Source organism: Argiope bruennichi, chromosome 8 (assembly GCF_947563725.1).
Source record: "Argiope bruennichi chromosome 8, qqArgBrue1.1, whole genome shotgun sequence".
NCBI classification, from domain to species: domain Eukaryota; kingdom Metazoa; phylum Arthropoda; class Arachnida; order Araneae; family Araneidae; genus Argiope; species Argiope bruennichi.
The window spans coordinates 97459387-97485678 of NC_079158.1; the positions used below are offsets into that span (position 1 = coordinate 97459387).

At 27.6% G+C, this 26292-nt stretch overlaps 1 protein-coding gene across 4 annotated transcripts in view; it reads left to right on the forward strand.

Moving 5' to 3' along the window:
- LOC129981083 (endoribonuclease Dicer-like) overlaps positions 1-26292 on the forward strand; it is a 36397-nt gene that overhangs the window by 688 nt on the left and 9417 nt on the right. The window contains exons 2-13 of one of the 4 annotated variants that reach the window (XM_056091732.1): positions 197-302; positions 1769-1846; positions 2172-2269; positions 6898-7060; positions 8800-10184; positions 12015-12163; positions 12667-12811; positions 13857-13932; positions 14500-14639; positions 16687-16866; positions 22055-22265; positions 23943-25711. In XM_056091732.1, coding sequence (XP_055947707.1) covers positions 2174-2269; positions 6898-7060; positions 8800-10184; positions 12015-12163; positions 12667-12811; positions 13857-13932; positions 14500-14639; positions 16687-16866; positions 22055-22265; positions 23943-25711 — 4314 coding nt within the window. In that variant the 5' untranslated portion in view covers positions 197-302; positions 1769-1846; positions 2172-2173. The remainder of the gene's footprint in view (positions 1-196; positions 303-1768; positions 1847-2171; positions 2270-6897; positions 7061-8799; positions 10185-12014; positions 12164-12666; positions 12812-13856; positions 13933-14499; positions 14640-16686; positions 16867-22054; positions 22266-23942; positions 25712-26292) is intronic. The other 3 variants (XM_056091734.1, XM_056091731.1, XM_056091733.1) reach the window with 3 other exon arrangements.

Genomic DNA, 26292 nt, shown 5'->3' on the forward strand with positions numbered 1-26292 from the left:
CTGGTTTTCAAACGATTACAACTTGCGAATGAACAATTGCAATTTGCATTTTTTTCTTTCTTTTTTTATCTTTGCATATCTTAAAATAATATGGTCTGATAATTTCTTTGATCTATTTATAATTTTTAAACACATGTGTTGTTTTACTTTTGTTGTAAATTTCCTGTACAGAATTTTGACTTTTTCTATTAAAAAGGTATAAATTGGAATTGCAATCGGTGAACATTTTATAATTAGAAGAATATTCTAACCACCACACAAGATCAAGCTGTAAAAAAAACTATTAATTTCTTGGAGATTTGGTTAGAAACATTTTTTTTAATTGTCAGAATGTTGAGTTAAGAATTTTTTTTTTAACTCTTTAACTGTTTTGAGTTTGTTATAATAGTATTCATACTGCATTTCCTGTCTTTTCCTATTTGAATTACAGTTTTCAATTGAGCCAAGAATAAATTGTACTCTGATGAAACGTGAAGTTATAAGTAATTGGCTTAAGATCAATCCTAAAAGATGGGTTTTGTAATTAATTTTAAAAGTTCTCATTTTTAATGGTTATTGAATTGCATTGAATGACTTGTGAAACCTTCACCCCCTCCCCCATGTAATACTTATTCCAACTATAAACTGATTCATGTTTAAAATAAGAATACTTTATTTATTCAAAACTGTATCCAAAATTCAAACTTCAATATAAGGTGAAATAAAAATTTTAAGGAATCCTGTAATTTCCAAACATGTTGAAGTGATGTCAAAAATATTGCCCAGCTTTAAAAGTAGATGCAGTATTTTCGAATCAAGTTGATATAAAGTAATTTGCCATATGCATCAATGATTGTTTTAACTCTGCTAATTATATCAATCTGGTAATTGCAACAAGCTTGAAGTTTGCATACCTTTTCCCATTCATTTGATATCATCTAGAAGATATATTCTAATCTAATATTCTGCACCATTTGAAAGACATACAGGAAAAGATTTGAGATAGCAAATTTCAAACTATAAGGGATTAAATTTGTAATAAATTTTAACTCCATACTTTCTTAGCATTTCTTTGCAAATGTATATCTTGATGCTAGAAATCAGCACTTTTAACTTATTATCTAAAAAAACACTATGAATAGATATAAACTTGATAAATTACTTTCTACATTTTTTTAACTTTATAAAGAGTGTTGGAGAGAATAAATTGAAATTTGTAATGAAGACGGGGAGAAGCTAAAAATCAGTGATGATTTATGATTTCTTGCATACAAATTAATCACTTAAGAATATTAAAAAATTATGTGGAATTAGTTTTCCGTAGTTATAATTCTCTAAAAGATGAAATTTAAATAATTTTTTAAACATTATGATATATTATTGACAGAGTGGGTTTTGTTTTAGAATAATAATTAACTCCTAAAGTGGTTAATTTTTTTTTTCATTTCATTGTAAGTTTCTAAGTAGTATTTAATTTTTAGTTTTAATTTTAACTAAATATTATTTAATTTCCTAACATAATCTAAAGACATCTAATTGTAGAAAATTTTGAAAAAATAAACAAAAAAGATGCATTTTTAGTTACTGATACGGTAACCACAAGTGACTACCCCAACTTGACCGAAGCCTTTCATAATATTTCAATAATCAGTATGCTATGGCAGCATAGGTAAGAATTATAGTTGAGTCCTAAGGGCTGTCACTGGCCACAGTGCAACTCCTTCCATAGGAGGCATGCCCCATTACTCGTAGGGAGACGCTAATCTTACATCACTTTCATGCTCACTAGGGCCACAAGAAGCGATCATCATGCTGTGAGCTTCTCATCCTTATATCTGAAGTGCCCTACAGGGAGAATCAATTGCAGGTATAAAAATTTCTTTAGTTGTAGTTTTTTTATGTATCCATTTTCAAAGTACTTTCAGATACTTAAATTTTATTCTACTCAAAGAAAAAAAGTGAAAGAAAATTGATCTAGGTTACTAAATTAAAATTATGTAGCATATCTTTTTTGATATGTGTTTAAATGAATTTTGGATTTGATGAAGTTACTTTACTTATTTTGAGCGTAAGATATATAATTTTTTTTTTTGTTTTGTTTATCCATTGAAATTAAATTTTAAATACTTGATAAATTGCATGATTTTTTAAAGTTTTCTGACAATTTTTTAATTATTATTATTACTATATAGAAATGGCAGCAGCAGATAACAATTTCCCTAGCAAAAGATTTAAAGGAATGGAAAAAGAAATTCGTGATTCAGAATCTTTCACACCACGTGATTATCAGGTTTATTTTCTTTTATCTTTTTAATTTAAAAAGTTAATATTTTGTATTCCAATGTAATGCATGACTTTTATAAAATCCTAAGATAAACCAGTGCTATTTATACTATTAATGCTTATTATTGAACATTTATAATTGATTACATTTGATTTAAATATTTAGCTGAATCAGCTCAAATAGCTGATTTCTGTCTAATTTAATTTTTTCAGAATTTTATTTTCTTCTCGAAATTATGGTAGTAATCTAGAGTTAAATATCAATGATAGTATTTGTATGTATATGATTTTAAAACAGAGTTTTTATATAGGTAAATTTGTATAGACCATTTTTTTTTATGGATGTGTGTTGCAATATTTTCCTTTTGACTTTATAATTCTTTTTTTTTATTTTGATGCTGTCTTTATCTTTTGCATTTACTTCTTATTAATACCAGTAAATTTGATTTTTTAAAAAAAAAATTTTCTTTCTTAACCATTCTGGGTTGTCTTCTACTTTGTATTACTCAAAACGGAAATATATATAATGCTTATATTCTTAATTAATATTTTCCATTTTCTTTAAATAATTAATGTTTTTCACTTTGTTTTACCATCAAGTTAATGTTTTTCACCTTTTAGTTTTTAAAATTGGAATTTTATTTATTATAACTGCTGATACAAAGCATATGGTATTGAAAAATGGATCATAAACCATCCTAAACCATGAATTACTGAGTCAGTTAACACTATAATGCTTTGAATTGGGGATGCAGTGAAGATGCTTGATATTTATATCATGGTATTATTTTTCCGTCCCCTCATCATATTTGGTTGTAAAAAAGAACATACACATACTAATGTTTTATCTCCATAGCACCTTCTGAAACCAGCTCCTAATCTTTACTTTCTTGTCTTCCAGTACCTCTGGTCCTGCTTGAAAGTCCTATCTTACATGAAAGTTCCCACTCCACTTCTCTTATAGTGAAAATTTTTCAGGTCCCCTTGACTGCCTGAGGCTTTGTTCTAAGATTAATTATCATTAACTGCCTTTGGAGGCCAGCTTGTTTGCCCAAATTTTAAACATTTTAGTTAATAACTATTAAATATTAATGTGGAATCCATGTATATTTTTTTTTATTTCACCTTGTTATTTGATACGATCTAAAAACTTGAAAATTAACTTAATAAGTAAAAATGCTGTGCATGCAAATTAAAAAATAAGCTATGAAATAAAAGCGAAGATTTTTATATTTAATACCCAAAGAAAGTATTTTCTAAATCTTAATTTTAACATCGGTAAAAGCATGGAATTGAATGTTTTAATTGACGAGTTTGAATTTCTTAACATTAAAAATCAACCATTGAAGATTGTGTATTACATTTAAGAAATCTATTAAAAATAAACAAAAATTACATAGAAATGAAATTGATATCATTTAAAAGGTAACTTTTTAAAAATTTTAAGATAATGTAAAACCCATTTTTAAGAGGTAATAGTTTTGGAAGACAGGGGTGTTTGTGCTCCGGGGAAACCCCGGAATTCCGGGGATTTTGAACTTCGATACCCGGAAATTCCGGGGATCGTCTTTCAAAAGGAAGTAGGAATAATAATGAATTATTTATTTTGATCTGGGTAATTTTGTTTGCTTTGAAAGCAGAAAAACGCAAGGGCAGTGTGTGTGGTGAAAACTTTTCCTTTCTTTCTCCAAAGGCAGTGATAATGCGTGAAAAGGGGGAAAAAACTTATTTGTTCTTTCTTTATTGCGCGTTATGACTCATTCCCCCGGTTCTCGGACATTCTCTTCTGGATTCTTTTCGGCAAGTAGGCGCGGCAGAAAAAAAAGGGAGAGACTTCGTTCGACTAGATGTGCGATAACGTGACTCTGGGTTCAAAGGTCTTATCTCTCCTGGCGTGGCGCCAATAAGTAGAGAAGGGGGATTTTTCGCCGTATTTGCTATTTGTCATTGATCGCTTCGCAACTTTTTTTTCTCCGCTGTGTAAAATTTTCGTTTCATTTATTGATGCAAGTGTAAATTTTTCGTTTCGCTTATTGAAATATTTTTTTATTTATGTACGCAAGAGAATTTCACTTTGAAATTTCAGCATATGAAACAGAAATTACCCCTTAAAAATTCATATCTAATTAGTTTTACAGCATTAGATCCAGGGCTAAGAGGTAAAACCAGTACAATATTAGCTTTTGAAAAATTATCATCTTTTATGTCCCATATTTTTAGTGATAATGAAAAGTCAAAAGTAGAAGCTGAAATAAGGTTACACCAGAGTGATATTGATATCACCAAAGAAATGCTCTACACATCTGATGAAAGTGGAAATCAAGTCAAGTGTACAATTGATAAATATTGGTCTTAAGTTTTTAATTTAAAAGATGATTTCACAAATGATTATAAGTATCCTACATTGGCTAAATTGGTCAAAGCCTGCCTTAGCTGCTTCCATGGCCCATTAGTGGAAAGTGCATTCAACTTAATGGACACACTTGTCACTGACTATAGAACCTCTCTTAAGATTGATTCCCTAGATGCAGTGCAGACTATTAAATATGATTTAATGGCTTCTAAAGAAACCTCTTGTGAAAAATATGGCTCAAAAAATCCAATGACTGATCCAATTCGCAAAGATCTCTTACTGAATATGAACAGAAGTTGGAAAACATATCAAGAGGACTTAAAAAACATGTATTTCAGATGAGTCATCTATAAAAGTCTCCGAAAAACCTTCTACATTAGCAGAAAAGCAAACTGCTTCTACCTCTGCATGTGCAGTTCTCGAGGAAATTTCTTCAACTGTAAATGAGGAAAATAAAAGTCAACCTTCCTGCAATTATGAAGTTCACCACAAAAGAAAGACAAGCCCACAAACATCAGAAAATAAAAAAAAGCAGCAGAAATTAGATAATTTTTTTAAAAAGAATTAATTCATGTAATTTAAAATATTTGCATAAAATGTAGTAGTTTATATGTTTGAAAGTTTATGGTTATTAATTTTGCAAAAAAAGTAATTCATTGAACTTTTATAATTAGGTCATTCAATACTTCATAATTGTAATTTTTCATTTCTCCCCTCCCCCCTTCTCGAAACTCCAAAATGCCGGTAGTAAGTCCGTAAAAGTTTCAGGGGATTTTTTGGGGTCCCACAAACACCCCTGGGAAGATAAAGTCATCTATTTTCATAGGCAGGCCATAAAAATTACTGATCTGGCAATGGTTATGCATATTTTTTGCACTAGATTAAATTTTGCTTGAAGCGAATTTCTTGAAATTTTATGCATCTTCTTTCCTTTCAATGAATAGAGTTTAGGTAAGCCACATGCAGATCATTTAATTAATCGCAGCTGTAAAAAACTTCATTTAAACCATCTAAAACTTTCAATAGCAATTTGTTTCCACTTGACTATTACCATTCAACAGTATGTAATAAAAGCAATTTCTTTGCCACATGCCTTGTTATATCTTTAGAGGTTTTATGAAAATTAAGTCAATTTTTAATCTTGGAACTTTTGTGTGATACAAAATTACACTTGGCAAAAAAATTTTTAAAATATATACGAGATTTGATATATTTAAGTCATTGCATTTTTTAGTTATTACCTTTACATATTTCTGAAAGAATAGACTGACAGACAATCAATCCCTTACTGGATTAGGTTCAAAATATTGGTGTCTACACTATAGAGTTTAATCTGTGTGTTGAATTTTATCTATCTAGCTCTCTTTATATGGTAGTTATTGTGTTAACTTAGTTTTGAACACTTGGGCAGACAGTCTTCCACTGAATAGATTTTGCTCAAAATATATTATAGAAATCTACAAATTTGGTGGAAAGACCATATACCAAATTTCAACCATTTAGCTTAAAACATTTCTGAATTATCTATGTCACAGATGGACAAATAGACATTTTTTTAAAAACTTGCTTTTCAGACTCAGGTGATCTAAAAATGGAGATTTGTCAAAATTTTAAGTTTGAATTTTTTAACAATTACAACATTCAAAATTTTAAGTTTGAATTTTTTGACAATTACAACACTTTCTCTATACTTCATATACAAGAAAGTGAATTTGAAGAGCAGTGATTAATATAGCTATTTATAATTGTGATATTGTTTAATTTTCACCATTTGTGAAAATATCTATAGTAATTTATGTGAATGAAGTCAATATTTGTTGAGGGCCTACAAAAACTTCAGTGGATTCTAACATTTCTGTGCTAACTTCAACCAAGTTTAGTCTTTTTGTTAATAATATTTACATTGTATTTTTCACATAATATTTATACAAATAAAGGCTGAACTTAAAATTCATCTGTCAAAACTTTGCGTCAATTTCCGGCAATCTTTTTTGTAATTTCTTTTTTTATAATTCTTCATTAAATATTTTTTTACCAAATCAAATTATAGATAACTTATTCATTTCCAGCTCTGTTAGTGTTATATCATGTTTAATTGTGAGTAGTACACTTAAAATGATAATTCTAATGGAAAGCTTCTAAGAAAAGAAAAAAATGGTTTTGAACTTGTAAAACTCTTAGATATTAAAGCATACCTTTGATATTTTAATGCATACTTATATCATTCAATTTATCTCCATATTTCAGATACACATTTATTTTGCTTTTTTTTTTTTTGTTAGATTGAAATCCTTGAGGTTGCTAAGCAGAGAAATACAATTGCCTGCCTAGGTACAGGTACTGGAAAGACTTTCATAGCTATAATGCTTATTCGGGAATATGCTAATGAAGTACGGAAACCTTTCAAAGAAGGTGGGAAAAGAATCTTTTTTGTTGTTCCAACAAGTAAGTAATTGATAAGTCTTATAGGCTTTATCTTTTTTATAATTTTGAGTTAAACTTATTAGCTTCTAAAATAAAATAATATTTAGAAACCTTGAATTTTCATATTTATTTAAATCTGTTAAAGACAAGTGCACTTCTGGAATGGCATTTTCTGTCTGGGATGATTTAAATGACTAATATGATGAGTGATTTATGATCTAGTTATAATTTTTTTTTCTTCTGAAATTTGTATTGTTTTTTCTGATTCTGTTTGTGATGTGCAATAAAGGCTTTTTTTTTTTAAGTTTATGATTGATTAATCTCTATAAGCTTTATGGATCGAAATAAATTTGGATATAGGAATGACCAAAAATTGCTGGAAAAGTTAAAGTGGGCATATTTCTTTATACTGAAAAACTTATAAGTGACTGCTCTCTCTCTCTATATATATATATATAGTTTAAATCACAAAATAATGCAAAATCCTCATTATCTTCTGTAAAAGCAAAAGTTAGAAATTAGATATCATAATTTATTGTAATGAGCATGAAAGAAATATGATTTTAGCATTTCAGTACAGCATATTTATGAAAATTATTATGATATTCTATCTATTCTACTAGATTTGGACTGTTATTTCAGTTTAAAAATTGTTAGCATATTGCTCTAGCAAATACATTTTATTGCCATGTTTTCATTCATTTGGAATTGTTTTTCTTTGGCAAAATAAGTTAACCTGGATTAATATGCTGTATGAAAAATAATATGAAGATATGTCTTACTTCCCATTTCATTATTTATGGAAAACTAGCTATATTATAAAACAAGGCCTATTTTAAATTATCTGTATATGCATTTCAAGTTATATAAAATGAATGCTTAAACAAAAAAAATGATGAATAAGATTTAAATTATATAACTTTCGTTATATTCTTTGAATATAACAGTTACTAAGGCATGTCAATTTATCAATAACAAAAATTCTTTATTATAGGTTATATCAAACTCATTTTATTGCAGCTCATATTACAGCACATCTGCCTAGCCATATTTAACATCTACTAACTGTTGTCAAATTTTCCATTTTAACACAATTACAAATTGTTTCAATATGTCACATTCTCTTTTATTTTACGTAGATAAATCATTTAAGCAGTATGCAGGATGTTTACAAATGTATTCATATCTTGTTTCATAAACTTGTCTGTTATTGGTGGCAATATTATTTGCATTTTTACATAGGATTTTACTTATCCTAACTATTCTCACTTGAAAAATCAAATCACAATCCCAGTCAGTGACTAAGTTGTAGATATGTAGGACTACGTCAGTAGGCTGGATAACAATTGCTGTAATTTTTTTTTATTTATTATAAATTGGTGTTTATGAAATTGAAACAAACACCAAGATTGGCTGCTATTTTACTACAATCATAATTTTAGTTTTTAAAATTTTTTATAACTTAAATTATAATTTAATTAGGTCTTCTTTTAACAATTCAAAGCAGCATTCTTTTTATCCATTACTTTTACCTCTCTGATCTTTAATACTGAAGAAGGTTTCTACTATTTCCATATGCACTTCAAACTTTCTCAATCAGTAAATTATCTCCATTCTGCATAACTTAGGATTGAGAATCTTATTAAAAAAATTTGAGAAAGCACTTTCTTTAATTGTTATTGTTAAATAAATTTTTTACCAACACAAGATGATTCTATTATGTTATAAGTTTATTAATAATGTGCTTTTTTTATTTATAGTCCCTCTTGTTATTCAACAAGCTGAAACTATTGAGAATCACACTGATCTTGCAGTTGGTCGTTATTACAAAAAAATAAATGTGTATTTGTGGGTTGATGAATTTTGTAAGAGTGAAGTTCTTGTTATGACTCCAGAAATATTTAAACTCATCCTTGAACATGCTTTTATTCTACCAAGGCAAATAAAATTAATTATCCTAGACGAATGTCATCAAACTCTAGGACATCATCCATATCGGCAAGCTATGAAGCATTTTATAGACCTTCCTTCAAGTGATATCCCCAGAATTTTTGGTTTGACCGCTTCTCTGCTTAATGGTAAATGCAAACCGCATAATTTGGAGAAAAATTTAAAAGACCTTGAAAAGAGTCTGAGAAGTACAATTGTCACAGTAAGTGATGCCACTGATCTTCTGGATTATGGAACGGATCCCATGGAGTCTGTTGTATTATATAACAAATATGAACTAGGAGGAAATGTGATTCTATTGAGAATTGCAGAAAAGATCAAGGAAGTTAATAATGAAAAGATAAAAATAGAAATGATGCATGATTTGACATTTTTTGATGAGCCCTTAAAGTGTCTGAACTCCCTTTCTGTAGTTCTAAAAAACTTGGGTCCATTCTGTGCATATAAAGCTGCTGATATATATGCTAGAGAAGTTGAAGCATTACTGAATCAGCCATTTGCTGATAACTGTCACAGAATGCTAAATGATATACATTATTTTCTCAAGGAAGTGAAAGAAAATTGCATATCTTTGGATACGCTTTCAGAAAGCACCAAAATAAATTCCATGCCTCATAAGATGAAAAGATTGTTAGATATTTTCTTAGCATCCAAGCGACATGCAATGGAATTGTGTGGAAACTTTCCAGACATTAAAGATGTTCCATTTACGGAAAATCCTATTAAACATTATCAGATTTTCAAACAGAAGCAAGATCTGAAGAAAGCTGCTAATTTCTGCTCCATTGTCTTTGTTAGAGAAAGAATCACAGCTTATGTCCTTTATCAGTGGCTTTTGGAAATAAAAAAGAAGTATGTTGAATTAGATTTTTTGAAACCAGAATTTCTTATTGGCCATGGAGTTATGTATAATGCTGAGTCATCCAAATTTGAGAATACACAACGAAAAAAGTTAAAAGATTTCCGGGAGAAGCAGCTCAATGTCTTAGTTGCTACACAAGTTTTGGAGGAAGGAATAGATATTAGACAATGTAATCTTGTTATTCGTTTTGACTTACCAACTAATTTCCGTTGTTACATCCAATCTAAAGGCCGAGCTCGAGCTAAAAATTCAAATTATGTTTTACTTGTAGAAGAAAAAGATGTGTTTGAAAAGTTTATGGAGGATTTTGTCGACTTTAAACGTATTGAAAAAGTAAGTTATTATTAGTTAGTTCTTTAGATTATCATTTCAATTTATTATCTTTTCAATTACCTAAATATTCTCTGTTTAGAATTTTATATAATAACTGAATAATGTTAATATGCTGATTTTCATAATATACATTGTTGTGCAAAAATTAAGGACAGTTAAAACGTTAGGATGTCAGCAGAGCAAAGGCACAGTGCAGACTGAAAGATGAATTAGTACCAAATTGGAATAAACCATGGCGGTGGTATAAGCTCAGCATTTCTGGAAAAGCAATTGTAACAGTTTATATCATGTTAAGTTATGCCTCAGTGTGAAATACCAAACACTCAGTCTGTCAGATAATAACAGACTGAGTGTTTGATATTTCACATCTGTTTTCGACCTGTTAGATAATAACAGGTCGAATCATTAGAAAGATAGAAAAACATCGAAATCTGACTGCAGAATTCAGGATTGCTCATAGCATCATTTCATGACTTTGGAGAGAATTTCAAACTACAGGAACAGCTGTCCGACAGTAGTGGTCATCCACGATCAACCATGCCATCAGGACAACCAGTATATTGAATAGGAGGTAGATAGCAGGAGAAATCACTAAACCTATGGTACAAGTGATTAGAAGACCAATGCCATGTTTTACAGTGGTCAAGAAGTGCAGAGTTGTGGACTGTTTGCATGACAACCTGTACAGTGTGTGCTGGTTTGCACAACAATCTGCACACCTTTAGTGCTTGCACATCGGAGAAGGCGTTTCTGTGGTGTTAGGAACTCCAGAATTGAGCAGATAATCAATAGGGTCGAATATTCTTTATGGGATTTATATACATAATTTCATACAGCTAAAAGATGTGATTTATGCTTATATAACCAATTCATCATTAATAAAATGAAAATATTTTCATAGGCCTTTTAATTTATTAATATTGCAGCAATCCTAGTTAAAAATGTGAATTTCTTTTTAATAATGAAGAAAATAACTGCTTTAAAATATGTATAATGATATTTCTAAAAAATTTATTACAGAAGTTTAATTTTGTACTTGTTAAAAAAAGATTGTCTATATATAACTTTGCAATGTCTCTCTTTCACTCTCTCTCTCTTTCTATATATATATATATATATATATATTATTATTACTTGTTTTGTAATAATTATTTTAATTAGTTAGAGGGCAATATTAAATGTAAGCAAATTTTGTTTTTGATAGCAGGAAACTACATATTATTGATAAACTAAGTATTCTGATCAGTTACTGGTGATTAATTAATCATAAGCTGCATTGTGCTATTCTCTCAATGGCATTTAATTTTTCTTTATTTTTTAGTAGTCTTGACTTATTTTAATGTAATGTAATGCAAAGAGATAAAATGTTACTGAGACTTCCACTAACTATTAAAGAGTTTCAACTATTATCTAATAAATAGTAAGGAAATAAAATTTGTTTTACTGTTTTATTGCTTCAACTGTTATAAAAGTTATATAACTGTATTTTAACATATAATTGTTAGTCTATTTTTAATTTATCAATATTCTCATATAATTTTGTATTAAAATATTTGCATAAACATTTTTATTTATATAAATTTTGTTAAAATTTGAATTCCTTGACAGAAAAGGCAGATTATTATTTTGTTTTTGTTTATATTGCCTTTTTTTCAGTGAAATTTAAAACAACATATAATTCAATCTTTAAAAGAAATTAAAGCAAAATAAAAAGTTTTGGGTTCATACGAGATTTTATAAAGCTACTAAAAGGGTGAAGAAATAAATACAGTCAAAAAGTTTTTAAAAAAGAACCTGGTAGTCTTCAGTTTTTCAACTCAATTTTATTAGATGCTTCAGTCAAAATGTCATGATCATACCATGCCTACTGAAGAAGAAATTTCTGCACATATGGCTGATTCATTGATTCCTCCTTACATGCCAAAGGGACCTGATGGGCCTAGAATTACTATGAGCTCTGCTATTTCATTAGTTAATCGGTAATTCTCTTTTTATAAATAATAATAATCATTTCATAGAGTTTTTTAATGAATCCTATTATTATTATTTTTTCCTTATTTTATTTTGTTTTCTGTAATTTTTTTCTATTCAGCATATGGCTGTCTTTATGTATGTAGTGACCTTGCATATTTATTATAAACAAAATAAATGAAATATTTTAATAGGAACAGATAAAAGGATATTTTATTATTTTTGAGTAAACAAAAGTAATAATTGGAGAAGAAACTTTTCATGAATATCTTCCTTGACTTAGCTCATATTTTTGATATATCATGTATTAAAAGTTAACCAAGAATTTTAGAAAGAAAAACTGTTCACAGCCCTTGTGCATGGATTATTTTTATAATATAATTTCTTCATAATATTTATTCATTTCATATCTAAAAAAATCATAAAATTAATTATAGCTAAACTATATTATATAAATTGTTATTACAATAAAAGAATCTGAATGTGTTTATATAAAACATGTTATTTGTAGGTACTGTGCTAGTTTACCTTCAGATATGGCAACTAAATTAGTTCCTCAGTGGTCAATTCGTGACATTGACCTTGATAATAATCAGAAAGAGTATGAATGCACTTTACGCATGCCTATTAATTCTCCTCTTCGACAAACTATTGTGGTGAGTTAATTTCTTTTTTTAAATTAACAAATTTTTTGGTAATTTGAATCAGACACTAAATTTAATTGTTCAACTGCCAAATTGAACTCTCCAAGAAGACAATTATTGGTATTGAATAATTTTCAATTCTGAAATTAATCTTTAAAGTGGATAAATCTTTCTTTTTAATAATATGTAATAGAATATTTAAAACTTTATGTTTTCATCAAATATAAAGGAAATGTATAAATAAATATGAATTGTGTGTTTTGAGACGGAACATGAAAAAAGGATAAGGTGGCTTTGCCTTTTTAAGGTTTAAGCACATTTAGAACCATTAAAATAACACATGAATATTCATTTGAACATAGATAGATTAATTAGATGGATAGATAGATTAGCAGCACATATAGAAGTTTAAAAAATTAAAGATTTGCAACAATTAAAACTCTCTCTCTCTCTCTTTTTTTTCCTATCTTAATTAATTTCAGTCCATATTTACATGAGATTCTGCATTTTTATACCTGTTAAATGATTGGAGAAAGGCAGAGATGAACATAATAGTGATTAAGTGAAAATAAGTATTTATTTTATAGTTGCTTAAGTACTAAATAAGCAACTATTCATATATTTATTTCATGAAAATGCTTACAAATATTTCATTTTTTTCTTCTGTACCATAATGTTTTCAAAGTTAATTCTTAAATTAAATACCATCCATAAAAAAAAATCTATTGTCATTTTGAATCTGTATAAATGTTGTAAAAATTCATTATGTAAGTTGGCATTTTGGCATTAAAATCTTGAAATTTTTCTTTTGTCACCAATACTTTAATTTTTTTTTTTAAATCTTAGTTCAGTGATTTCTATTCTGCTACTATGGCAGGGAGAGAGGCATCATATTTCTTACTAGAGATTCCAGATGAAACAAAAATCTGAAATAATTGTTAGATAAAACCTAAATATATCATAACTATGTGAATATAAGTGACAATGTACATAGTTAGAATTCTTTTATTCATAGTTTGAAAATCTTAATAATCCTGTGTTTTCTCTCAATTTTTAGAGTGCTCCAATGAGAGGAAAGAAGCTTGCTAAAATGTGTGCTGCTCTTAAAGCATGTCAGTTGCTAAATGAGCAAGGTTTGTAATTTGACCATATAAGTTATCTAATATGCTTTGGGGAGAAAGGAATTTTTGAGAAGTTATTCTATTTTATAATATCCACTCTATTACAAATGAAAATTTGCATTATTTAAGGAATTTATTCTTGTAAGATTCATTTTAATATTGTCTGAAAAATTTTTGAACTTACTCCAGTTTCTTTCTTTCTTTATTTATTTTTTTTATTTTCCTAAATTGCAATTGTTACTCTCTCAATACTGAAATAATTTTCTAATTTAGGAATGTTGATTTAAATAAAAATAATAAAGCAAAAATTAACTACAAATTCATTGTCTGTGTCTAATTAATGCAGGTATGACTGCTATCATATTGATTGGACCAGTGTTAGTCATCTTCTCTCCCCGAGAAAAAATAAAGTTTTCTAACTTTTAATATATAATTTAAATTGTATACTAATTATATAACAATGATAGTTGTATTTATTTAACAAAAAGTTTGTCATGAACTTCATAAATTAAAGACATATATTAAAAATGTTTAGATTAATTTGAAAAGATAATTTATTATATAAATGATTCATTTTAGGCGAACTGAATGAAAATTTGATGCCTATCAGTTGTTTGGTGGATGATGCATTTGCAAAAGAACTGGGTGAAATTGAAGAGGAAGATGGCAAAGGAGCAATTCCTGGAACAAAAAAGAGAAGACAAATATATGATAAGCATGTAAAGTTCTTAATTTATTTCAAATGTTAGTGGCAATATATACCTCATGAATACTTTATTGTTTGAAATTTGTCCAAATACATAGGTACTTTTGAATTTATTATGTTCTGTAGAAATTTTTAGATTATTTTACTATAAAAGATGGTTAATTTATTGCTAAACTATTTGTTAATAAATACGTAATTATGAAATTTTTACAATTCTCCATATATATTTATATTTATGTATATGTGATGATATTTAATGATATGTAATGGTGTTTTAATATCTAATTTTAATCCAGAGTAATTTCCTAAATTTTTGTCTAATTTGGCCCATATCGGGGTCATTCTAAAGTGTTCTTTTGTTTCCTGATCCCATTCCACTGTTGAAGCTTTGTAAAAATGATGCGCTATCAGTTCCACATGTCAAGTGAAAATGATCCCTTCTATGCCCTTATCCAAGGTCAACACGAGTATTCAATCCACATGTGGCCGGAAAGCCCATGTTTTTTTTCTTTCTCACATATGTAATCATAACATGATTACATATGTAAGAATCTGAGGATGTGCAACATTGTATCAGATTTAATGGTTTGAATTCTCCTCAAAGGGACTCTTATTTACTTCTAATTTTCTTAAAATCAGTTTTGCAAAATTTATGGCAGGGTGAGTTCTGTCAGATGAATAATATAAATTTTAAATAAACACTTTTCTGTTTGCCATTAACTTTGAATAGTTTCATTACAAAATTTGCAATGTAATATATCTCTTTAAATCTTGGAAATGTATCAATTCTGTTAGCAATTGGGCTGATATGGTCCAAAACTATTTTAATATCAAAAACCTTATAAAATTTTGTATGCCATCATAAATTTGTATGTATATAATGAAATTTAAACAGTTTCCTATGCTTCTCAAGACACTTTTGGAATTAAAGCCTGCAAAAATATTTTTCTCTCCAGATAATATTTTCAAGGGTATTCACCCATTAGTTGACAAAACGGAAGCCTTAATTTTAAATACATTCATCTCGAGCATATATTATTCACTTTAGCAGTGCAAAATAAATAAATAAAAATAAAGGAAATAATGTATTAAAGTTATTTATAGGATACATTATATATCAAAGCTTCCAGCTTAATTTAATGAGCTAACATTTAAATAGTTAAATCCTCTAAATGGAAATATAGTGTTTTCCTATATAAATTTGTGCAGACATTGATAGATTCTTTCCTTTCTCAAAACATGGTACATACTGAAGTAACTGTAAAATTTGCAATGCCTTTCTTAAAAGAATTTTTAAAAAATACTTTTTGGCACATCTGTTAGCATTCTCAATCAATATTTAGAACATTTTTGAAGACTTCTACTGACCATAAAGCATAAAGTTCATTACAAAAAAAAAACAAAAAAACTGCTAAGTTTTGAAGACTTGATAGAAGATTTGAAAGAAAGTAATTTTCAGACATTCACAACAAAATGTTTTAATTCTTAGTGTTTTAAATGATGATTAATAGTATTTATAAATTTAATTTGTGAGATATGTCAGCTAATTTATATACTTAAAATAATAAGTTAAAACAAATAAAAAGAACAGTTCCTCAATAACAACTGCCTTATGATTCTTCGATATGTCAAAAATAGTTGCTTACCCTTTTCATAATCCATTTTCAAGAGATAATATATATCCACTAATCTACTACTGTCTACTAATCTTAAGAATTAAACTGATTTTTCAAAGTTTTTAATTACTTTACAATTATACTGCACTTGTCAGAGTGCTCTAGCTTTATTGAAGATTAAAAGAATAATTTATGAATGTATTTCAATCAATGTGATATCTCGAGAATATTTTAAAGTACCTGTTGTAAGGGATGGCAGTAGATAGCCTTTATAGGAATTATTTATTATAAACTGAACTGTCATTAAATTGGGCAACCTTCAATTACCTTTAGTCTATTATAATAAGACTTGGTTATAATTGCTTTTATCACAATTCCATAAAGTAATGACCATTTTATTTAAGTATTTTGATGCATTATGTTTAATTTTACTTTTTCTTCTAGGTGCCAGTTTTTCTTAAGGGGGTTAAGCCACAACCTGGTAAACATTGTTATTTGAACATTATAAATATGATACTTGAAGAGCCTTTGCCCAAAATTCTAAATCCACGAAAAAGACCTCTATTTGATCCTGCAAAAACACCCAGGACTTTAGCTCTCCTCTGCTCAGTGAAATTGCCTTCTGTAAGTGAAAGTATATTTGATATGTTATTATGATTACATATTTTTGATTTTTTAAAAGTAATATCAGTTTGTAAAATAAATAAAAAAGTGATTTTGTAATTAATAATATACTTTAAAGTTATTGAGGGATGGCACTGAAGTTAGTTTTCAGTATAAATTAGTTAGTTTAGTTTTTAATTCAAATTATTAGTAAAATTTTGAAAAATTCTTTCTTAACTAACTTCCAAAGAAATTAATTCATGTCAGGTTTAATAACTTAACTATCAGCAATGTGATTTTAAGAGTATTTTGAATAATTTTTTTCATCTTCATAGTACAATTTATAGATAGTATACTAGTCTTAATGGCATTGTCATGTTAAATTAACAGTTAATATATTATGTATGAAATATAATGTTATTATTTTAAAGATTTAACAATACTGAAATGCTATGATTATGAACTATATTTTTACACTCTTATGCATTGTCTTTTATTGTCAAAAATATAGGTTTAGTTATATATATATATAGAGAGAGAGAGAGAGACCATCCTACCTGCACAATAATTTGCATGAAGAGTCCTTCAGTTACACACTCTTTTTTTTTTATTGTTGTTGTTAGTTCTACTTAGTTTATATAAACATATTTCATGCATACCAATTTTACATTGTGTGATAATTGATTTTATAATATTTTAAGGATTAAAAAGATTACATTAATTTGTTTTTCTTAAGATAGAAATATGAATTCATTTGATACTGCTTGTAATGTTCATAACCAAATTGCTATAAAGAGCAATCTCCAGTGGATAAATATTGAGATTCCAAATATCCATTTGTTATGAAGCACATTTTTTATCAAAGATTAACCTCATAAAATAATAAGCATTATAATAGAATTATTATATATTTTGCATGGAAAATGCCAGTATTAAAAAGCCAGTAAAAAAAATTAAGACTCAAAAACCAAAAGGCATAATATTTTAAAGGAATCTTAAATGTCACTTCAAATGTAGTCAAATTCAATTTTATTTAGAAATCTTTTGAAAGCATAGCTAATTCAATACAAAAAAAGAAATATCTTCAAAAAAAATTATTAATTTTAAAAAACTATTTCTGGGTTTGTTTGTTTTTCCCCTAAAATGTAAATGAAAAAAGAATTATTTATTTTTTAATCGCCAAATTTATAAACCTTTACTTTGAATTAAAAATGTGTTTGAATTGTTAAACTCAAAATTTGCTGATGCAGTTTAAAAAGCTGACAACCTCAGAAGATTAATCATGAGTAGAAGAAGTAAATTTTGTTTTAAAAAGCTTATTTTTAAAGAAGTTTTAAAGCTTTCAATTGTTTAGTTTCTCGTATTTGTTTGGAAATTCAAATCACAGATTTTTTCATTGATTACTTCAATTACTTTTTTCGAAGTATACATATTTTTTTTAATAATTCAATAGATATAGTATTCCATCCAATTATGGCCAACTTACAAGATTACATCCATTGTAAATGGTTTTTAAAAATTTCAAAGTATTATTGAAAATTATTAATTTTATATTGTAACTAGTCACCTTTTGCAACCAGCTGGCTCACCGGAGATTTTGGTTACATTTAATTTCAATCAAACTGTTTAGATTTAACTTCCTGTCTATAATTCTGTCAAATTATCAGACGTTTTAGCTCTATAATTTGAATTGTTGAGTTTATGTTATGTTCATATACAAGAGCTTCTAGGGGATACCAGTCCAAGAAGCTTAAAACTTAAACATCCTTTATATATCTTCTATGATTAGTAACATTGCTCTTTTTATTGATTTTGTAAGCTACACAGATTTTTTTCTTTCTTTTTTAGTTTTCAACAATAAAATAAAATCACATGATAAAGCAATAAAAATGGTGTGAATCTCTAAGCAACAGTGTAATTTATTGTTTAAAATTAAGCAAAAATATCTTTTTAAAAAAATTAAGAACATTTTTGTACAAATATTAAATTAGTATCATTGAAAAAAAATATAATTTTAAGATGGCATAAAAAGTATTTTCATGTTGTAATATTTTTTGAAGTTATGGTGAGGAAATGCTGAAATTTTCCTTCTATTCTGATTAGTTAAAATATCAAAATAAGCCACTCCAAAGTATGTAAGTACCAAGCATGGTAGCTCTAAATTCAACTTCTTGTGGAGGGCTAGCATGCATGCACACACTTCCATATTCATATTTAGTTGCATTAACGACCAGCTAGTTTGCTGGAGATATTGGTTATATTTAATTTCAATTAAATCATTTAGGTATAACTTCATGACCATCATTCTGTGGAATTTTCAGACATAAAAACCATGTTATTTTAATTATCTTGCCCATTCTGTTCAGTGCATACATGTGACAGTCATATCACATTATGGTGATATTAAGAATGTAAATGTCTGGTTCATTTATCTTTAAACTTTTGTAATATTATTATTTCACTGTTTTTTATTTGCCTTGTAACACAGCATTATGAAAAATGTTTAATTTTCTTTAGAAGTGCAAAAAAATTTTTTTTTACTTTTGTTTCCCACATGTTGAATACAAAAATCTGAAGACATGATCATAAAGGCTTGTTTACCAAATGTATTATGAAAGAAAACCAACAAAAGAGAAGAAATCCAGGGTGAAATAGATCCAAGGGCTCCAATACATAATAAATGTTTAATGAGCCCCTCCCTCTTTTTTTCCTCTGTCTTTCTTCAACAGTATGCATTGTCATTTATTGAAATATTGGAATGATTATCCCGTAAGGTTATACAAAATACCTACTGTATTGTTGAGATTAAAAATTCACATTTCAATTTTTAATGTTTTAGATAGTGAAGAAGTTTTTTTTTTTTTTTTTTTTTTTTTTGTTATGCCTGATAAATGTGTGTCTAACCTTTTATTTATTGTTAAAGAATATGCAGATTGGTCTAATCAAAATAAAATTAAAGCAAGATGAATTTGTTGCATCAAAAAGATATTGCAAACATGGTAGAAGCTGCTCTAAAAAGATAATGAATGCATTCATAACTCTATTATACATTACATATTCAATCATCATAGTGAGTAATTTTAAAGGAATCCCATCAAAAATATTTTTCAAAACTTGTATTCTCCAAGGTTCAAATTTTATTATTTTATAGCAGTTTTTGTTTTTATAGCTGTCGAACTAACTAATTAATAGTAATTTTTTTTATAATAAAAAAATTTCCTAATAAAATTTCTCTTAAATAAGAGTTTGTTCTAATTGACAAAACAACATGCAACTTAAACATTGAAGTTAAGAGCATGAAATTTTATAATTTATTTTTGGGGTATTAAAAAGCCCACTAATAATAAATTTCTCAAAATTTTAATTCAAGGTTTAATTAAAAATGGGATTTTAGCATGTTTTTGCGGCAACATCAAAGCATATTATAGTTGTTTTTAAAGATTTAAAGATTTTTTTTAAAAAAAGCTTTTCTTTGATACCAGTTTTGTTTATATGATTGCTTTTTTTTTTTAGTTTTAGTAATTTTTGAAAAATTTGTTTTTCACACAATTTGTAGTAATAACTTTATTATGATGAAATTCAAGACAGTATCATTGCTTCTTTGAATTAATGAGTCACATTATTTTACTGCTGCAAAAATTGATATAAAATTTTTTTTTAATTTAATTAAAAGTTAAAATTTATTAATCTTGTTTGTTGAATAAGATTCTTCATTTGATAGATTTTATTAAATTTTGAAGCAGTGCAATATATTGTCTCATGTTAGCTTCAAAAAAAGCTACAACTTGCATTTTTGTTTTCATTTTGGCTTTTTTTTTAAACTTTATGATTCCCATTATTTATGAAAACAAAGATTTGTTAAAGCATTTTTATTTCTTCTTGAAATATAAAATCATTTTTTTCTGTAAATTTTTTTTAAGTTGAAATAAAAAACAATATTTTCATATAAGTTAAAAAAAAATTTTTTTAATTAAATTTTCAGAAAGTTGATCTTCCAAAAATAAGATATGGTGAGACAATTTTTTTCCAATCTGACCATTTTTGAACATTGCTGTTCCTGTCTAATAAAAAACATTATCCAAAAATACTCGGTTGAAATATGACATTGTTCTATAATCAAATTTTGGAGAATTTTGCAAATTCAGTGTTTTAGTTCTTAACTTTATAAAACTGTAAATAAAATTACTAAGTACTATACTGAGCTAGTGCAGGAGGAAATTTACTCTTTCCAACCCAATCATGTCAAATCTTATTTGTTGCTGCATATATAAAAATTAAATACAAAATTTTTGGTCTTGTTGGGCTTCTACATCACTATCAATATTTTCAAAAAGGATGTATTTGTCTAAATAAAATGTTAATTTGTTAATTATAGAAATGTTGAAAAAGATCTCATCTCTTTGCTATTAATCTTATGAAAGTTGGCTTAATTTTGTTAATATTGATTATTTTATCATTTTTATGCTTTTACCAAAATCAAAAAGACTATCATTGGTTTTACAATAGGAGACGTTGTAAAATACAGAAATAAATAGTAATTTATTTATAAAACAAGAAACCTGCTATGTTTAGAAAATTCACAAGTTTATGTTTTTATATATGTATAAAGATGTTCAATTTTTTCTGGCTAAGATTCTTAAAAAGAGCTTAATTTCTGAAGCAGTTTCTCACTATACACCTTTTGTAAACTGTCTAAATATTAAATAGATTCCTTTTTCTTTAGCTTTCAACAATGGATAAAAACAAGTAATTAAAAATTTCAAGACTGCAATGTAATCTTTTGTGAGAAATTAGACAAAAAATTATTTTTAGTATTGCCAAAAGTCAAGAAATTTTTTAGGGGGGGGGGGGTATTAAATTGACATCATTAAAAATGCAATTTAAAAATTTTGAATTGGTTTAAAATTTATTTTCATGAAGTAATATATTTATAATAGTGTAATAATTCACGCAATAATAATACCTAAATTCAGCTTCATATTTAATAAATTAAAATTTTTCCCACAATGAATTAAAATTCCCATCTGCCAATATATGTATGTAGGTTAAACAATCTGGCCTCTAGGGAACCCACACATACACGCACATTCATCTTTATTATTAGTAGATACTGTAATAAGTTATTTATTGGTAATTTCATGTTTTCAACAGTTAATATCATGACTTTTAAATTTTATTCTCAACAATCAATGATATTTGCTTATTTCAGGTAAATCCTTTTCCTCTCTTCACTAAATCTGGTAAAGTTCTTATTACTATTACTGCATATGGTACTCCTTTCATTCTAACTGACCAGAATATTCAAGACATTGAAGACTTCCACAGATTTATCTTTTCTGAAACTCTCTGGTTAAAAGAGCAGATAGAGTTTCAACCTTTGGCTGCTCCAAGTTCCTATTATATTTGTCCAGTAATTGAAGGTAAAATAATTATTTGGTATAATTTTTTTAATTCCTCCCCCTAAAAATGTTTGTTATTAATTAAGAATACTTATATAAGTAATTTTTCTTTGCTTATCAGCTGCTACCACTGTTCCAGTAATTGCTCAGTATTTCACTTGAGTTATTGAGCTAAACATAAAATACTAATTAATAAAAACTTGAAGTGATACTAATACTTGATACTAATTAATAAAAACCTGAAAGGTTACTTTAATCATTTTCCCATCCAGTTTTCTAATGTGAGGCTAGTTTTATTACTAATAATAATATATCTTCAGAATGTTTTTCTTGGAGGAGAAGGAAGAGTTAAAGTGTATATTTATGAGATGTTTATTTTTATGTCAAATATTATACCCTGACTTTTGAAACAAAATATTTATTCAAAATTGCAATATGTATTTTAAATCATAGTCATCATTCATACAAACTTAATTTTAATTAGTATTTTAAATTCTGCACCGACAAAATTTTTAAATGATTATTTTATTGGGTAGTTGTTTTATTTCATCCTTTTGTATATTAAATATGCTTTTAATTTTATTATTTTTTATATATAATGTGAGGAGAAAACATTAAATTTTATAAAACCTTTAGTGGTTCTCACCCATCTGGCATATTTGTCATTTAAACAGACAGCAACTCGTGTATAAAATTTGAACAATGCATTAGAACTGAATATGATACATCTGCTTTATAATACTAACTCAAGGCAAATTAATGAGTAGAGACCAAAAGAAGGTTTGAATTTGCTGATGAAGTTACAAATTGCCATTGGCAGCAGAATTTATGTTCTTTGCCATTTATCTTTTTTATGTGATCTTTCTAACTATTTTACTATTCACCAAAATTTTGCCATTTTCCAGATAGTCAAAAAAAAATTCTTTTACGGCTTTATTTTTGCCAGTTCTCAATCAGGTAGTAAGATTTTCCTGATTAATTTCAGTATATATATTACCTTTCAGAGCTGTGGAACAAATTTTACTTATAATAAAACTTTTCTTCTATGTTTTCATCCGTAAATAAATTATTCATCCATAATTAAACTAAAGAAATGTTTTCTGCTAAATATAATTTCTATCAGTTTTGTTTGTTCAAATTAATTTCACTTTAACCATGAAGATTATCTGTATTATGAGATAGAATTCAAGACAGCTGTAAAATGGGAACTCATCTGCATGCATTCTATCAGTTTAGTCCATAAATCCTTATATATAATCTTTTTTTTTTTTCGCACTAAAAAAACATATTTTAAAAAACAATAAATTGGATTATAACTGTGAGAGTAAATTGCTTGCATTAGATGTTTATTGAAATTGGTTAAATATTTTCTTGAAAATTTTGCTTGAAACATAAGTCTGAGATAACATAACATATCACAATTTTTATGCACACTTTTTTAAAGTAAACTGGCAAGTTAAATTATTCCTGGTAGATGGCACTGAAAAAAAAATTATTTGTTCAACTGATTATTCAAATTCAATAAAAATGTATAAACTACCAGATAGATACCAAATTGCTTTTTATGGGAGAATAGCAATATTATTTGCTGACAATTTGATTGAAATACTGCGAATTCTAGTACATATTGAATGTAATTATAACAAATAGAATATTTTCCTGACCATATTGCTAATTATTATTATAATTTCCTTTTAGGAAAAATCGATTGGGATTTCATTTTCGCAACAAAACAGCATCCTTATCAAAGGCAAAAGTTGGAAACAAAAGATACTTTTGAAAGAACACCTTTTGATATGGAGAAATTTTCTGATACTGTTTTAATGCGTTCCTACAAAATAGACGCATGTAAATCTGAACTCCCTACTTTCCACCATGTTGTAAGAATTTGTCGTGATATGAAACCAACTAGCCCATTTGTAACAGATTCAAAATATAAAACATTTGAGCAGTACTTTTTTACAAAATATAATGTTCTGATACATGATTTACAACAACCCTTAGTAGAGACAATACAAATGAGTGGCCTTCACATGTGGAAACCTTTGTATATCTCACCTAAAGAAACTTTTGATGATAAAAATGTCTCCTGCAAAACTAAGAAAAAGCATCAAAATTACAGAGAATATTTAGTTCCAGAATTATGCATTATTCATCCTTTTCCTTCAAGTTTCTTTTTCAAAGTTATGTGCCTTCCGTCCATATTATTTCGACTCAATAGCCTTCTTCTTGCAGAAGAAATCCGTCAAGTTGTTGCTCGAGAAGCTCATATTGGAACAGTTGGACTGTCAGAAGTATGGCAACCATTCCATTTGGAAACTAGTAATAAACCATTAATTGATCATCTTTTTCAAATTGGAGAACTTAGAAAAATGCCCCGAAATGAAATTATGCCATGTGATATTATAAAGGACATCAGCAGTAATGAGATAACTAGTTTTGAAGTAAAAATTGATTTAAAAACTCATACTGGACCAAGCCCCAGTTTATTACTTCAAGCTTTGACTACAAAAAGTGCTGGAGATGAGTTTGATTTGGAGCGTTTCGAGATTATTGGGGACTCTTTCTTAAAATATTCTATGTCTGTTAAGACATACATCAAATATTCAAACTTTGATGAAGGAAAACTCACAAGTCTCCGAAGTCAACTGATTCAAAACCTTAATTTGTATCAGAAGGGTAAAAAGAAGAAGTTAGGGGAATACTTAATCACTACTGGCTTTAATTGCAGCAAAACTTGGCTTCCCCCTTGCTATGTTGTGGAAGATCATATTGATGAGAAAAATTTAAATATGAAACTCAGAAAAGAAGGAAATGAAAAAGATATGGATTTAGTTGAGGAGTCAGAAAATCCACTTCATCTGTATTTTACGAAGCAAGTCATTTCAGACAAGTGTGTGGCTGATTCTGTAGAAGCTTTAATTGGTTGTTATTTATTATCTTCTGGACAGTTAGGAGCTTTGAAATTTATGGCCTGGCTTGGTGTTAATCCTTTCTTAGACAATGAAACTGAATTTGAAAATTGGCCTCCTCCTCCTCCAAACCCCATTGTTTGTGAACCTGGTCCATTAATTCATCATCGTCTAGAATTTCTTACAAATGGATTTAATAGATTTGAAGAAGCAATTGGTTATACATTTAGAAATAAAGCATATCTTCTACAGGCATTTACCCATCCATCATACTACGTTAATGATATCACAGATTGCTATCAACGATTGGAATTTTTAGGGGATTCAATTTTAGATTATTTGATTACACGCCAACTGTTTGAAGATCCTGCTGGTCATTCTCCTGGAAAACTCACAGATCTCCGGTCCGCACTGGTCAATAATATAAACTTTGCTATCTTGGCTGTTAAGCACAATTATCATGATTTCTTAAAAATAATGTCACCTAATTTGTTTAAATTAGTGAATCGATTTATAGAAGTGTTGAAGAAAAGTGAACAATATAAATTTTTTGAAGTAAGTGTAAAATGTTGTCAGTCTTTTATGCTTTATTATATTTCATGCCTTTTAGTTGCAGAATGTAAATTTGCCTAAAATTGTTATTAATGAGTCTTCTCTGTTCAGTAATTTTTACATATTTGATTTATCAATGTAACACCTTTGGTACAGGGAGGAAAAACTCATCAAAATTTAGTTTGTGATTTTTTTTTTCCTAAACTAAATATTCCTTATCATTGTATGGGCAGGAGAGTGATCATAATTCAGAAAAGAACAAACCTTAAAGCAAAAGACCACTATCTCATTTGGGTGATGCATATGTGATAAAACAATTAGATTTAAACTATTAAAGATTTAAAAAAATGTAAAAATTGGATTTGTCTGTAAAATATGCCTCACCCATCACCAGATTGTAACAAATGTATAAATAAATAAAAATTAGAGATCTGAACCTACAGCACAAAACGTCGTTATCATGATTATGACTTGGTTGGATTCATCTATTTTTATTAGGTTGATTTCTTATAAAAAGGCTTCACCATTCTCCAAACCTTTCATCATTCAAAAGTTCTCTATAACTTTCTTAAGATTGAAAATGG